Source organism: Mus musculus, chromosome 1, assembly GCF_000001635.26.
Source record: "Mus musculus strain C57BL/6J chromosome 1, GRCm38.p6 C57BL/6J".
NCBI classification, from domain to species: Eukaryota; Metazoa; Chordata; class Mammalia; order Rodentia; family Muridae; genus Mus; species Mus musculus.
Genome location: NC_000067.6, coordinates 105,838,503 through 105,853,918, shown reverse-complemented (window position 1 = coordinate 105,853,918; position 15,416 = coordinate 105,838,503). Strand labels below are relative to the sequence as shown.

Here is a 15,416-nt window from a genome sequence, read left to right as displayed (position 1 = left end):
AAGCAAAGGACACCACCATTTGAACAAAGCAGAGGGATACAGAATGGGAAAAGATCTTCACCAATGACACATCTAATAGAGTGTTAATACCTAAAATATATAAAGGAGGAGGAGGAGGTGGTGGTGGAGGATGAGGAGGTGGAGGAGGAGGAGAAGAAGAAAAGGAGGAGGAGAAGAAGAGGAGGAGGAGGAGGAAGAAAACCACCACCATCACTACCAGCAGCAACAACAACAACAACAAAAACAAAAACAACAAACTGGATATCTAGAAAACAAATAATCCAGTTAAAAACCAGGATACAGAACTAAACAGAGGTCTCAAATGGTGAAATACAAATGGCTGAAAAGCACTTAAAGAAATATACAGCATCCTTAGCCATCAGGGGAATGCAAAATAAAACTAGTTTGAGATTTCATTTTACCCCAATCAGAATGGCCAAGATCAAGAAAACAAATGACAGATTATGTTGTTGAGGATGTTGGAAAAGGGGAACATTTATTTATAGCTTCTGGGACTACAAATTTTCCATCCATTGTAGAAAGCAGAGTGATGGTAATATAGGGGGTGGTAATAGATATATCTCAATCCAGTTATACCACTCTTGGGCATAGACATAAAGGACTCTACAGTACTCTACATCCTACTAAGAGACACCTGCTCATCCATGCTCATTGCTGCTCTATTCATCATAGCTAGAAATTGGAAACAGCCTAGGTGTTTATTAACAACAGATCAGATGAAGGGATTATGAAAATGTGGCATACTTACAAAATGGAATATTATTTAGCTGTTAAGATAAATGAAATTCAGCCAGGCGTGGTGGCATACGCCTTTAATCCCAGCACTCGGGAGGCAGAGGCAGGCGGATTTCTGAGGTCGAGGCCAACCTGGTCTACAAAGTGAGTTCTAGGACAGCCAGGGCTATACAGAGAATTCCTGTCTCGGAAAACCAAAATAGATAGATAGATAGATAGATAGATAGATAGATAGATAGATAGATAGATAGATAAATGAAATTCACACAAAAAATCATTTTGAGTGCAGTAGCCCAAACGCCAAGAGACAAAGTCATGTTTTCTCTTACATGTAGATGCTAGCTTTTAAGCCTCTAATATGTGTGATGCATCCAATAATTGTAGATTATGTACCTACTAAGAGACCTGCAGAGAAGGTGAGGATCTCCCAAGGGGAAATGGAATATATTATTGTGAAAGGGAACTAGGATAGGAAGATTAAATATGGAGGGGCATGGGAGAAGAGGATGGATCTGGGGAGGGACAGCTACGCTGAAGGCCATTTGAAAAACCCTATGAAAGCCTACTGTGCATGCTTTAAGCTTCCTAAATGTAAGCTATACATATATGAAAGGAATCTAAATGGAGTCACCAAATAATAGGAAAGACAATGCTACAACCAAACATTTCATGCCACTGCTTGAAACCTCCAGGGCCATCAGTGAGTTACAGCTTGTTGAGTCTTCCGCCAAAGGGGTCCATAGACAACCCTTAAACCTCACAGGACGATTCCAAGGCTATTGGTTGTTTTCTAAAACCTGATGGTAAAGCCCTATTGCTGAAGGCAACATTTACATGTCTTACTGGACACAGAGAAGTTGAGATGTTGCCTAACTCGAAGTGTCACCCCTACCAACTAGCATTGATGCTATTGAAAGATGCTACGCAGGCTACTGGAGAAGAAAGCCAGGCATCAACATCAGTCAGCTACTAGCCCTGTGATCTACAACAGTGACATGCCTGCAAGATAACACTGGTGCAACAGTGGTACAAATTTTATGGAAGTAACCAATCACTTTTATAGGCTCATTTCATATGATAGAACCCATACCTTATACTGCTCAAGTGGCTAAGATCTGAGACTAGATAGATCAGCCGCCTAGAAGAAAACCTTTTACTATTATTTGATTTTTTATATTATAATTTACATTATATATTTTACATATAATATATTTGCAGTGTATCATAATATTTATATAAGTATAAAATTTTATATTTACATATAAACATTTATATTTATATAATATATTTTATATTATATTATTTGTAATTTATATTATATATTTTATATTAACTATTATACTATTTACTATTATTAGCTATGAAAGGACACCTGATAACATATTGCTATACCCACAGATCCCTGAACCCACACTAGAGGTTTTTGCAGTAGCTGGGAAACAGCATAGAGACCCACAATGGACTGGACTGAGTTTTCTTATGACTTTATTGTCTTTTGCATTCTGCCTCCTTGCTCTTGGGAGACCGAGAGCTTGGGATACACTGACAGCTTTGTGTGGGGTTTGCGGTGCTGGTGGTGTGTGTAGATAAGAGGACACCATTGAGTGTCATTCTATCTCCATGTTCAGAGAGGCCAGGCTAGATAACCAATGATCTCAGGGATTGGCCTGCCTCTGCCCTGCCAGCCCTTAGATTACAAGAGCCCACTCCTGGCTTTATTCAACATGGGTTCTGGGCTTGGAACTCATACATGCCAGATAAGCTCTTTATTCAGAATCCCAACATACACTGAATGGTTTTATTGGACTCCAATCTCCTCCCACAGTGGTTGGTCCTCCAGTATCTGAGCTGATTGTCAATTTATTATTTTCCCCAAACTTGGAGAGACACCAGAGATGAAAACAGCACAGTGTTTCTGCCCACACAAGTGGGCATTTATTCTCCTTGAAGGTCTTTAGCTATGATGAAAAGACCAACTAGGGCCCATTTTAAGTGTTGGCTCTCAGTCGAAGATGAGGTAAAATTAAGAATGTATATGTCATCAGCAGGGGCACATCAGCATTGGTCAGATGTCATAGCTTTGTCAACTGTGGGAAGATGAGTCCCTCTGTCCAGTTTCAGTAGACAGGTGTCTGTGGTGGCTGGTCTGACTCAGGAAGACAGTATGATATTTGAGATGGCTTCTGAGTCTAGGAGGGGATAGTCATCGAGAGGGACACCTGAGAGAAAGTGCTGAGGACTTGAGTAGAGTGTGGCTGCACTTCATCCCAGGTTCTCCTCACACCTGCCTGCCTGCCTTCTCCACTGACACAGACAGGAAGCAAGGCTGAGAAGCAAGGCAGCTGCAGGAGGTGCGCCTTCAGTGAGGCCCAATCACAACAAAAACAAAGGGGGTCATGTTACCAGTTCTTTGGCCAGAATGAAGTTACAAGTTACAAGACTGGTAATTTTACCTTTGTTTGTGTTATTGGTAATTTTGTTAAGGGTTTTTTTTTCATATTTTTAATTTGGAAAGCATTTCTGTATATTAAGTTTACTAAGTGGACTTGAAAGTATGCTGTTGGCCAAGAACAAGCCCAGATAATTGTTAGGTAAGGAGGCAGAGAGAGGTAATTGGGTCCAGAAAAGCTAAAAGAAGCCATGATGAAGTGTGCAAATAGACACAGAGGTTGTGCAGGTGAGCCTGATATCCAAAGGATGTGGACAGGCAGTTTTGTGGCATGGCTGCCATATGTCTGTTGCCAAGGATTCCTGCGATTTCTGGGCTCACCTTCACGGATGCCAGCTAGACTCTTGCTGGGCCTGCTCCTGGCCACTCCCACCATCCATTTTCAAGTCCCTCCCCCCCCCCTTTTCTGGAAGGGCTCTAGTGGTGGGAGGTAGCCTGCTCATCAGCACTGCCCTAGGGCCCAGGAAGACCACAGACAACACATTCCCAGGAGCCACCTTTGGCACTTGAAGCAAGCATTCTCTCCTCCCTAGGCCGGTGCTCTCCAGCTCTCTGCTTCTCTTTTCTCTGGCCACTCAGGGCTCAAACATTAAAAGCATCCGATATAAAGCAGTGCTTTCTCCCCAGTCGCAAAGCAAGTTATAACTCATATAACTTATACACTTGATCTTAGCCAAAAGGCCGAGAAGCGATCTCATATAACTTATAACTCATATAACATATAACTCATTTTCAGTGCTCCCCACAGCTCCTCACAGTCAATGGAAAATGGGGTGGGGAGTCAAATGCCATCAGACTACCAAAGAACAAACATTTCCACACCATAGTCTCCACTAGAGACAGACCTCTGCTCAGGTCCATCCCTTTTTCCTAGCACATCATAAAGAGCTGGTTTAGAACTGGGGAGCTAGCTCAGTTGGCAAAGCACTTGTGTACAGCATAAGAACCCGAGTTATATCTATAGGACACATGTGAAAGGGGGAGCACGGCCTGGAGAGGGGGTCCCTGAGGCTTGCTGGCTCACTAGTGACAGGCCAGTGAGAGGTCCGGCCTTAAGTAACAAAGTGGACAGCATCCTGACAAAGGGCATCCAAGGATCACCTGTGGGTACCACACTCATGTTGTATTCACCTGTATGCACACTTATACATACATGACACATACAAAGATGGTTAGCTAGACTCAAGGGGAATATGAGCTCCAGGTCACTTATCCACTGCTCAGCCTGCAGCACCTCCCCAGTTTCGCTTTTAGAACAGCCACAGTTGCTTCAGTTTTTGCCTTTTATTGTTGTTGGGTTGTTTTCTGTGCCAGTGGAGGGGGGCAGGTATACTGTGGACCCAGTTCCCAAATCTTTTTCATTTACTTTGGGATTTTGATGCCTAAATACAAATTTAGCATCTCACCGTTGTAGGAATCGATTCATAGTCCTGGGTATCAAAGGGATCCAGTCACCAGGAGCTCCTCTCTTACCAGGGATTGAAAATGCACATTTCTCAAATTACCCCACCCCCATACTCTTCTCTTCAACACTTTTTCTCACCATGCCCCGGTGGTAGAAAGCAAAGGTGGCTCCAGTCTCCCCCCATGTCACACCTCATGCCACTTGGAAACGTCTTTCCATACCAGAAGCAGGGACGGGTCCGATGTCCTGTGACTCTGGCCTGGCCTGGTGACTTCTTGTGGCCCGTGAATGTTGCACAATTCATCTGCAAGTCAGAACCTGACCCTGAGCCAAGAATCATGGAGGATTTATTCTGCTCTCCCAAGGACTCTGAACCACAAGGGGAGCTACCCAGCTTGGATGCTGGAAGGATGGGGCATGGGATGAGCAGGTGGAAGAGCTCACTTAGAACAGCCCGAAGAGCTGCTTAGTGGACAAGCCTCCTCGCTGCCAGTGAGCGAGCCAGCTCGGCTGAATACAGGCATAGCAGTCACCTTAGAACAGCCAACCCACAGAATCTGAGCTAAGTAGGTGGTTATTTTAAGCCACTGAATTTGGAGTGTTTTGTTACACAGCAGAATTCCTTTCCCTGACACCTGAAGGTTCCACATGTCACATTCAAACTAGTCTACACTCATAGGTCAAAAGTATTTCTCTATTTTACTAGCTGGGTCACATGCGGGCAGAAAACATCACATGCCACTTCTGTTTCAACTTTGCTGCTTAATGACCAGACTATAAATTTTTGTCCTTTTTAAAGCTTACTACTTTATTTTCCATTGTATACACACCTGTCTGTGTGTATATGAGTGCAGGTGCCTTCAGAAGCAAAAGGCATTGGCTCTCTCAGGGGCTGGAGTTACAGGTGGCTGTAAACTAATGGAGGTGCTAGGAACTGAACTCTGGTCCTCTGTGAGCAGTGTGTGTTCTAAACTGCTGAGCCATCACGCCAGCCCTTGTCAAATAATATTTTAAATAATTGCCTTACCTTATGATAGCAATAGAAGATACATTGTCAATAAGATACAATAAACTAATATTCAACATCATAGCACACTATAAGGATCAGCGATAATTTGGGTCATAATTTTGTTTTGTTTTAAAATAGGATCTCTCTATTATAGCCCTGGCTGTCCTGTAATTTGAGATGTAGACCAGATTGGCCTTGAATTAATAGAGATTAATTCTGCCTCCCGCTTCTGCCTCCCTAGTGTTGGGATTAAAGGATTGTGCCATCATGCCTGGTTGGATTACAATTTTTGTAATAAGCTTTAACCGGACATAAAAATATTTTATGGAAAAATAAAGTTTTAATAATCTCTTTACCATGACATTGGAGTAACTTTTATTGTATTTTCTTTATATTGTTTATATTTGTCATAAACATTTCAACTACACACATGCAACTATATATCTTTGTTACGTGTTTCCTAAGGTTTCGTTGGCTTTGAACCAATATAACCTCAGTCGGGATCAGTGTGAGGAACCTTAATACCTTTCGTTTTCTCTCTGAAAGTAGATTCTTAATGCTCTTAGCACTTTTGATTTTAGGAATTACGGTACTTTAACACCCACCAAAGCATCTTCTGATATCTCTGGGTCGGGAAATGGTGTTGAGCTGTCATTATTGACTTTGTATGGAGAAAAGGGAAGTACAGCAAAAAAGAAGTAGGCATGGAGAGATGATGATAGTCCTGGGTGTGGGGTTTGAGCTCCACATCCTACTTTATGGAGTTTATTTAATACAATACATTCCGTACGAAAAAGGTATAATGGCTTTGCTGAATTTAGTAACATCTCTCTTTGGAAAAGTACTAACAAAATTTCTATCATTGCATCATTCTGGCCCTGGGCTTATTTCCTGAAGTTCTTTATGTTAGCATAGGAGCCCATACATTACAGAGCTATTCACCAATTTTGTGTTAAAAATCAGAATCAACTGCTACAACCACAGGAGAACTTCAGTCAGGAGGAAACCAGGGAGAGATGGGCTTCTGCTCAGCTGGATACTTGCGGCTGCACAGTGATCATTCTTAGCATGTTTAACTTACTGTTAAGGTCTAGATACCTGCCGGATTACTGTTAAGGTCTAGATAAAATATTAAGGCCTAGATGGAATGTTAAGGCCTAGGTACTTGTCACCTGGGTAGCCCACCATTTTATGCCGTTACTAATGTTATAAAGAGACTTTCTCATATGCTGTTACTAGGAAACTTTCTCATGCCCAAACTGGTTGCATATTGTTATGTTCTGTGCCTTTGTAAAAAAAAAAAAAATCATGATAGAAGTCAGTAGAATTGTTTTGTATAGTGACCCACAATAAGCTTAGCCCCGAACCAACTACCCAGCAGCACTTCCTGCACCTGTAATATAAGCTTTTATGCTATTTGGTTTTATAAGCTGCCTATGGGATGGACCCCAACATAAGAGAGACACCAATATAAGAAGCTATTTGGAATAAGACTTTCATTTTGTGTAGGGTCAGGTAAAGTTTTAAGTTCCCAAGACCTCACCGAGAATTGTCATCCTGCCCTCAACACAAGGGTTTGAGAAAGGTAAAAGAAAAAAAAACAAGAAAAAAAAAAGAGAGAGAGAGAACTGTCATCCTACTTGGCAGAAAGAGGCATGTATATGGGTAACTGACGTCCTGGTAGACAAGTTAAGGCATGCATGTTAAAGTCCCCTGCCACAACTGAATACCCCAACCAATGAGAACAGGATAAGTGTACAACAAAGACATGTTTGTAAGAAAATCCCCTATCTCTAAATCCTGATTGGTGAAATAACTTGGCACAGATGTTTGTGGACTTTATGCTTGAAAACCCTGTAGGATCTTAACTCAATGTCATGGTTCAGCTTCTGAGCCTGAATTGTGGCCCTGATTGGTTAGACCTGTGGTGTATGCTAAATAAGCCATCCCTGTCTGAGGTGGGTGTTTGAATGGTTTGTGAGGTGACTCCTGGACCCCAACAATTACAAAACTGCTTGTAGTTCACTTAAGTGGTTAGCTTTATCTCCATTATCCAAGAACCAGTGCTCGTGATAACTATGCCTGTGGCCTCTTTCAGTTTTAAACTGCTTTCTTGTATAAGGACCCACCAAAAGAAAATCACCCATAGGACAATTGATTTCCTTACATTTACCTCATGAGATTTGATTTGTAATTGTGTGTGTGTGTGTGTGTGTGTGTGTGTGTGTGTGGCCATGGAATCCCATGGAGCTGGAGTTACATGGAGTTGTGGACTGAACAGTGGGGTACTGGGTACTGAACCCAAACTCTTCTTCTTAACTGTGAGGCATCTCTTTAGATCTCCTGGTTTGTCATTTAAATGTGGGAGCAACACACACACACAGACACACACATCCATACACACACAGACACACACATCCACACACACACAGACACACACATCCACACACACACAGACACACACATACACACACACAGACACACACACACACAGACACACACATCCACACACACACAGACACACACATACAGACACACACACACATGAACACAGACACACACACACAGACACACACACACAGACACACACAGAAGAATGTTTTTACTTCCATAGGCTAAATTACTCATGCACAAACACTTTGGAAGGAAAGAGGGCCTACTGCCTAAGTGTGTTTCTGACATTCTAATGGAGGAAGAGAAAAAGCAAATTGACATGTCAACTCTATTCATTCTTTCTTGAATTTCCCTGGCACCTTCATTTTGTCCTTTGGCCTGACGTCCTATTTACTCCCTCCATCTTTTCTAGACAGCCAATAGTTTAAAAAAAATAAGGATGCCAAAACCACAAAAGGTATGATTTTTTTTTTTTGAGATTTAGTGGCCAAGTACCTGCCACTGTAGGAAAAAAAAAAGACTAAAAAACAAAAAATGAAACAAAACCAAAACCAGGCAGGGGACAAGGTCACCTGAACTTAGCTCTCAAGGATCCACACAAACTCAAAGCCTTAGTGGTAGTGGCCGTGCATCCCTTTCACTCTTTGGAAAAAAAACCTGAGATATATATATATATATATATATATATATATATATATATAGAGAGAGAGAGAGAGAGAGAGAGAGAGAGAGAGAGAGAGAGAGACAGAGACAGAGAGAGAGAGTATCAGAAAACACTACAAAAGCAAGTGAATAATAAATATGGGGGTGGGGTGATACAGATCTCAATAATGCAGGACACCAACGTTGCAAAAAAAGGCCAAACTGAATGATGCCAGGTGGTAGGAGGCAGAGGAGAGGGGCACTGGAGGAAGTGAGAGGTGGGCTCCATCACCATGCCAGCAGCCTGCACCAGTGAGGAGGTGCACAGTGGCTAGCTACACCATGTTTTTGGAAAGGCACTGGTGCCCTGCACCCAGGGCAGACAGAGAAGGTGAGGTCATTCTGCACATTGTCCGGACCCCTGGGTATGGAGTGAAGTCTGCGCCCCACCCTGCTCCTGCACCGGCCGCGATGTCCCGTCCTTCTGCCGGGGTGCCCCCTGCTCCTGCAGCCCAGCCCCGGTGGCACAGACGTCGGGGAAGCGCGGCGCGGTGCCCGCAAAGGAGTCTCTGTGTGCCAGCGTCTCCTCCTGCACAGGGCGGCCCACGGGCTCCGACTCGGGCTCTGCGGAACCCGGGCCCTCCTGCGAGGTCTGGCTGACATACACCACGATGATGTCACCCTTGAAGTTCATCACCTGCCCGCTAGAGATGAACGTGGAGTTACTGTTTCCAGTCACGTTCCCTGCAGGGGAGAGAGCACAGAGAAACTGCATTATGGATTACAATCAGAGCTACAGCAGGTGTTCCCCTTGGAAAGCTTGGGCCATCCATAGTAGTGGAGCACTGAAGCAGCAGAGGAGGGAGGGGGAGGAGGGAGGGAAGAAATGGGAAAGGATGCTTCTGGCCATTCTCGTGTTTCATCTTTTCATACCTCAAGGGGACAGTGCGCAACTGCAGGACACGGGCAGGAGAACCCACCCGGATTCTTGACTCTAGACAACATTCAGTTGGAGAGAAGCAGGAAGGAAGAGAAAGAAGAAAGCTTGGGGATAGAGTAGTGGTAGGGGAAAAGAGAGGAGATGGAAGCGAGAGGGGAAGATGGAAGAAAGGAAGGGGGAGGGGAGGACATCAATTGGTGAAGTCCAGCCAGCAACCAATCCACTGTAAACACTGAGCAGACTTCAGGTCACTGGGCTGAGCAGGGGCATCTGAGGCCAAGCCTTCCTGTCACCTTCTAAAGGGTTCCTAATGTCTCAGCCCTGCAGGGTGATCACGGAGCTAAGTGCACTCAGAGTTCAACAGACATTAATACATTTCAATTTACTCCTCTAGAAGGGAGACAAAGAGGAGAAGAAATGAAAAACCTCATTCTTTCCTTTTGAACCCTAGTTCTATCATTCTTTGGTGGCTAAATGGAAGTAGCCAGTCTTTGATTAATAAAACTTCTGGCAAGAAGCATGTTTACAGACGGTAGGGAACACACTCCCTCTCCTTTCTTTTATTTTTCCATTTAAAGACCCATGTGCCACAAATTTCTCAAGCGGAAAATAACTGCGCCAATTCCCAACACTCAGCGTCAAAACAGACGCAAGACATCAAAGTGGCCGCTCCCTGGTCTCTCGCGCTCACCATTCATGCCTGTCTGTCTTCTGTTGTGACCCAGCTCAACAGTAATTTTCACAAATACGATGGCACTAACCACTCTGAGTGAAGTTTCCTCCAAATTGGAAGGGCTTTAAAGACAGTGACTAATGTGCTATAGGCATTCACGAAATTCTTTGAGGGAATCTTTCTGCCTGATAGCGGGGTAACCCCTGAGAAGCCAGTGTGGAGGCACGGTGAGAAGCAAACGGCAGATAAAGATTTTAAATGTGAGCAACAAATCCAAAGACACAAAGGTCCGTGGTTCCTGCCGTTTTCCCACAGACTACTGTATGGAGCACCAGGAAAGTCCTCCCTCCATAAAATAACACCAGAGAGCTTAGCTCCTGTTTCTATCTCCCCCGTCCCAGCCCCCATCCCCCACTCCCCCCCACCCCCCAGCGCACTCCCCTTCCCCAGCATCTGCAGGTGCTCCTCCCCTGCACCGTGCAGGCACTCTAAGCCTCTCTGTGCGCCTTTCTCTCACACCTGCGGTTACCTTTCAGCTGGATAAACAAGAAACCGAAGTAATACATACGTGTCATACATGTTATATTCTAACTAAACACATGCTCTATGTATTTAATAAAATCAGTAACGGTGAGCGGCTTAGAATATGGTTTTTCTCTGTTCAGTCATTCTTCTCTTTTGTTATGACATCATCTACTTCTTTTGTTCTTCACTGTATTCAAGCAGACAGAGCTTCCCTCCTGGTGCAGGACTGATTCCTCAAGACTCTGGATTTCATCTCATCTCTTCTTTCTCCTCATCCTACTTAGGTCTATCTGGTGGTGTCGTGATACATGGGGACTATTGACCATTTACATTTTTATCTTCCTACAAATCATCATGATGAGCCCACTGGTCAGAGCTGCAGTTAATCTGGGTCCAGTAAAAGCCCTGAGCTTTTTTTGTGTGTCATCTTGCACAGAAAGATTTTGTGTAAGATCTTGAGCATTTCATTCCAAGCCATTTTCCCTTAACACATTTTGATATCTTGATAGTACTATACTAAAACTCCTAATGTGCATTCTTGTTTCCTATGTGTGTGTGTTTTTTTTCAGTGTGGAACTCAATTCTTTGAGCTTACAGGGCATAGACAATCCAGTCCTTTGATTCATAGAATAATGAATGCCGTCCTTGGAAGGCGTGACTCACTGTGGCATGAGTTCTTTTGTGTTTGGGTTACCTCACTCAGGATGATGCCCTCCAGGTCCATCCATTTGCCTAGGAATTTCATAAATTCATTCTTTTTAATAGCTGAGTAGTACTCCATTGTGTAAATGTACCACATTTTCTATATCCACTCCTCTGTTGAGGGGCATCTGGGTTCTTTCCAGCTTCTGGCTAGTATAAATAAGGCTGCTATGAACATAGTGGAGCATGTGTCCTTCTTACCAGTTGGAACATCTGGATATATGCCCAGGAGAGGTATTGCGGGATCCTGGGGATCCATCCCATAATCAGCCTCCAAACACTGACACCATTGATTACACTAGCAAGATTTTGCTGAAAGGACCCTGATATAGATATCTCTTGTGAGGCTATGCCGAGGCCTAGCAAACACATGTGTACCTACCAGATACCACATACATAACACACACACACACACGCACACATGCACACACACAAATAAAATAAAAATGTAAAGGGATGGCATATGACAAAAACAATCTATGATCAAGCTTACCAGGCTAGCATTTGTGGGAAAGAGTCAGTTTGTACTGATTAAACTTTAAAAACAAAACAAACAAACAAACAAACAAACAAAACAGACTTGGCAGTATGTGAGAGGCAGAACGGCCCCTTGTGGACAGGTCACTTTCACAGCTGCCAGGCCACAGGCGCAGAGCCTTTACTGTCACCGTCACCTTGAGGTTCCTATTAACTTTCATGCCAGGCACATTGTGTTTTTGTTCTTCGGTAGGTTCTGCAACTTCTGTCAGTGGCCCTGAGGAGCTGCAGGTAAGACTGCAACTCTGGTTTTGTCCCCACAGATTTGGTGTTGCTGCCTTAGAAGACAATGTCTTACAAGGCAGCCATATTTCAACATTACTGCAGTGTTTGCAAATATAATTGTCTCTTACCAATGAACTAGATTCTCAATAAGACAGAGAACTGTAGACATTGTCCATTGATAACTCCCCTCTCTCTTATTCTATATCTTTCCCTAGGCTAGCCCTAAAATCCTTAAACTGCTGGAAATGACCTTGAATGTCTGATCTTCCTGCCTTTAACTCCTGTGTGCTAGGGTTACAGACTTGCTGTGGCCATGGGCATGTACCACCATGCCTGGTTTATGCAGTACTGGGCATTCATCCTGGGGCTTTGTGTATACCGGGCAATCACTCCTCCATTCTAGCTTGTCTCCAGTCCCAAAGCTCTTAAAAAAGCACAGATCCCAGGCTATGTTTCCCCTATCACTTGGTGTAAAGCTCTTAACAACTTTCTAATGATGGAGGTCTGAGAATGGGGCCACACAATGTCCAATTACAATATACCAATTACATCTTCAGTGTTTCTGGTATAATTCTTGCTCTAGTTTCTTTAAAACAGAGAATGAAAGGTTGTTCCCAAAGGTCTGACTGCAGACACTAGAGTCTGTTCGCCAATTCTTGCACAGCTCTCTCATACTTCAAATTCAATGGCAAGGTATTTTTAGCAACTCATTCTTTGGCTAGTACCAAGTCTTTCAATGATTTTTATAGCAATAATCCTCTTGCCTATCATATTCTTTCTTGTAAGCTAATATAACTGTTATGTCCTAAAGTACAATGAGCTCTGGTGAGACACACAGCCCTAGGAACATACATGGATTCTAGAAAACATGGCCATTCACAGCAGGTGGTGTGTGTGTGTGTGTGTGTGTGTGTGTGTGTGTGTGTATGAGCACCTATGTACATGTTTTGCATTGTGATTGTGTGCAGGTATATATTCATGGCCGTGCATGTATGTGTGTGTGTGCACTCAGAGGCCAGAGGTTGATGCTACTAGGTGTTAGCAACCCTTATTTTCCACATTATGTTTGAACAGAGCCGTCTCACTGAGTGTGGAGCTCATCAGTTTGACTAGGCTGGCTGAACAATGGGCACCAGGGGTCCTCTTGTTTCTCCTCTGCTGGCCATTGCTGGGGTTGCAGATGTGTGCTGCTGCACCAGATTTTACATGTATGCTGCGGATCTCAGGCTACTACAACATGCACCGTAGCCATTGAGTGATCTCCTCATCCCCTAAAGCTGTGTTTTTTCGAACACCTGGAAGACTTATGAAACCTCCAGGAATGCAAGCAAAGTAAGGCCCGTCCTTCCTGCTTCCGGGTCCTGATCTCAGAGGCAGTGTCATGGTGCTTTAAGGCACAAGGCAAGCTTCACCATCAGATATTTGAGTTATTGTTGTTAGCTTATTAGCTTCGCGGTCCTGGGTGAGGAACTTAGTCTTTAAGATTTTTCTAATTAAGATAATATACAAAGTACTTAGTGCACAGTAATGAAAATTTGCCTGTGTATACACTGTATGCATATACACTGTATGTGTGTATGAATACATAGATACACATAAGGAGGGCAGAGGTCAAGTGTCTTCACACTCTGCCTTATTTTATGAGACACTGGCTGCTGGCTGGCTGGCTGGTTGGCCTGTCTCCATGTCCCAGCATTAGACGTTCAGGTACACACTGCCACACGTGGCTTTTTAAGTGGATACTGGGGCAAAGTCAGGGCTTCATGTTTGTTCAGCAAGCACTTAATCCACGGAGCTGTCTCCTTGGCCCCTAGTGATGCATGTATGCCCCTAATGGGACTCTAAGCTTGAGGCAATGGAGCCAATCTCCCGGCTCTCTGAAGGTGACAGAACTGCTATCATGGTAGAAGGCTTCAACGCCAGAATGACCTGGGCATTTTTACTACATGTAAAATGGGTTAGTTGACTTGATGCTAATATTGAATGTGACTTAGCTAGATAAAGGTTCAGATAACATGACAATGTTAAAAATAGCATCTAAGAGCCTCAGCGGCAGCGGTCGCCATCTGGGTTCCGGGACTCTGCGGGACCTAGGAAATTAGTCTGAACAGGTTAGAGGGTGCGCCAGAGAACCGGACAGCTTCTGGGACGGGCGGAAGCACAGAGCCGCTGAGGCAGCAGCCTGGGCGGGCGGCAGACAGCCGGCCACCATCCGGACCAGAGGACAGGTGTCCGCCTGGCTCGGGAGACGGCCTCAGCCTCAGGAGCAGCGGTCACCATCTTGGTTCCAGGACTCCCTGGAACTTAAGATTTTAGTCTGCACAGGTGAGAGTCTGCACCACAGAAGCTGACAGCTTCTGAGAACTGCCAAAGCAACACAGCTTCTGAGAGAGGCCCTGTTTTGGGCCTTCTTCTTCGACCAGGAGGAGGTCCAAAAACAAGATATCTGCGCACCTTCCCTGTAAGAGAGCTTGCCAGCAGAGAGTGCTCTGAGCACTGAAACTCAGAGGAGAGAATCTGTCTCCCAGGTCTGCTGAGAGACGGTAACAGAATCACCAGAAGAACAATCTCTAAACAGAGTCAACTATAACTACTAACTCCAGAGATTACCAGATGGCGAAAGGTAAACGTAGGAATCCTACTAACAGGAACCAAGACCACTCACCATCATCAGAACCCAGCACTCCCACTTCGCCCAGTCCAGGGCACCCCAACACACCCGAAAACCTAGACCTAGATTTAAAAAGCATATCTCATGATGATGGTAGAGGACATCAAGAAGGACTTTAATAAATCACTTAAAGAAATACAGGAGAACACTGCTAAAGAGTTACAAGTCCTTAAAGAAAAACAGGAAAACACAATCAAACAGGTAGAAGTCCTTACAGAAAAAGAGGAAAAAACATACAAACAGGTGATGGAAATGAACAAAACCATACTAGACCTAAAAAGGGAAGTAGAAACAATAAAGAAAACTCAAAGTGAGGCAACACTGGAGATAGAAACCCTAGGAAAGAAATCTGGAACCATAGATTTGAGCATCAGCAACAGAATACAAGAGATGGAAGAGAGAATCTCAGGTGCAGAAGATTCCATAGAGAACATCGGCACAACAATCAAAGAAAATGGAAAATGCAAAAAGATCCTAACTCAAAATAT

General features: G+C 43.9%; 1 protein-coding gene across 2 annotated transcripts in view; it reads right to left on the bottom strand.

Moving 5' to 3' along the window:
* Positions 1 to 4,474: 4,474 nt before the first annotated feature.
* Tnfrsf11a (tumor necrosis factor receptor superfamily, member 11a, NFKB activator) overlaps positions 4,475 to 15,416 on the bottom strand; it is a 68,772-nt gene continuing 57,830 nt past the window's right edge. Inside the window, exon 10 of one of the 2 annotated variants that reach the window (XM_006529381.3) lies at positions 4,475 to 9,399. In XM_006529381.3, coding sequence (XP_006529444.1) covers positions 9,053 to 9,399 — 347 coding nt within the window. In that variant the 3' untranslated portion in view covers positions 4,475 to 9,052. The remainder of the gene's footprint in view (positions 9,400 to 15,416) is intronic. The other variant, NM_009399.3, reaches the window with a different exon arrangement.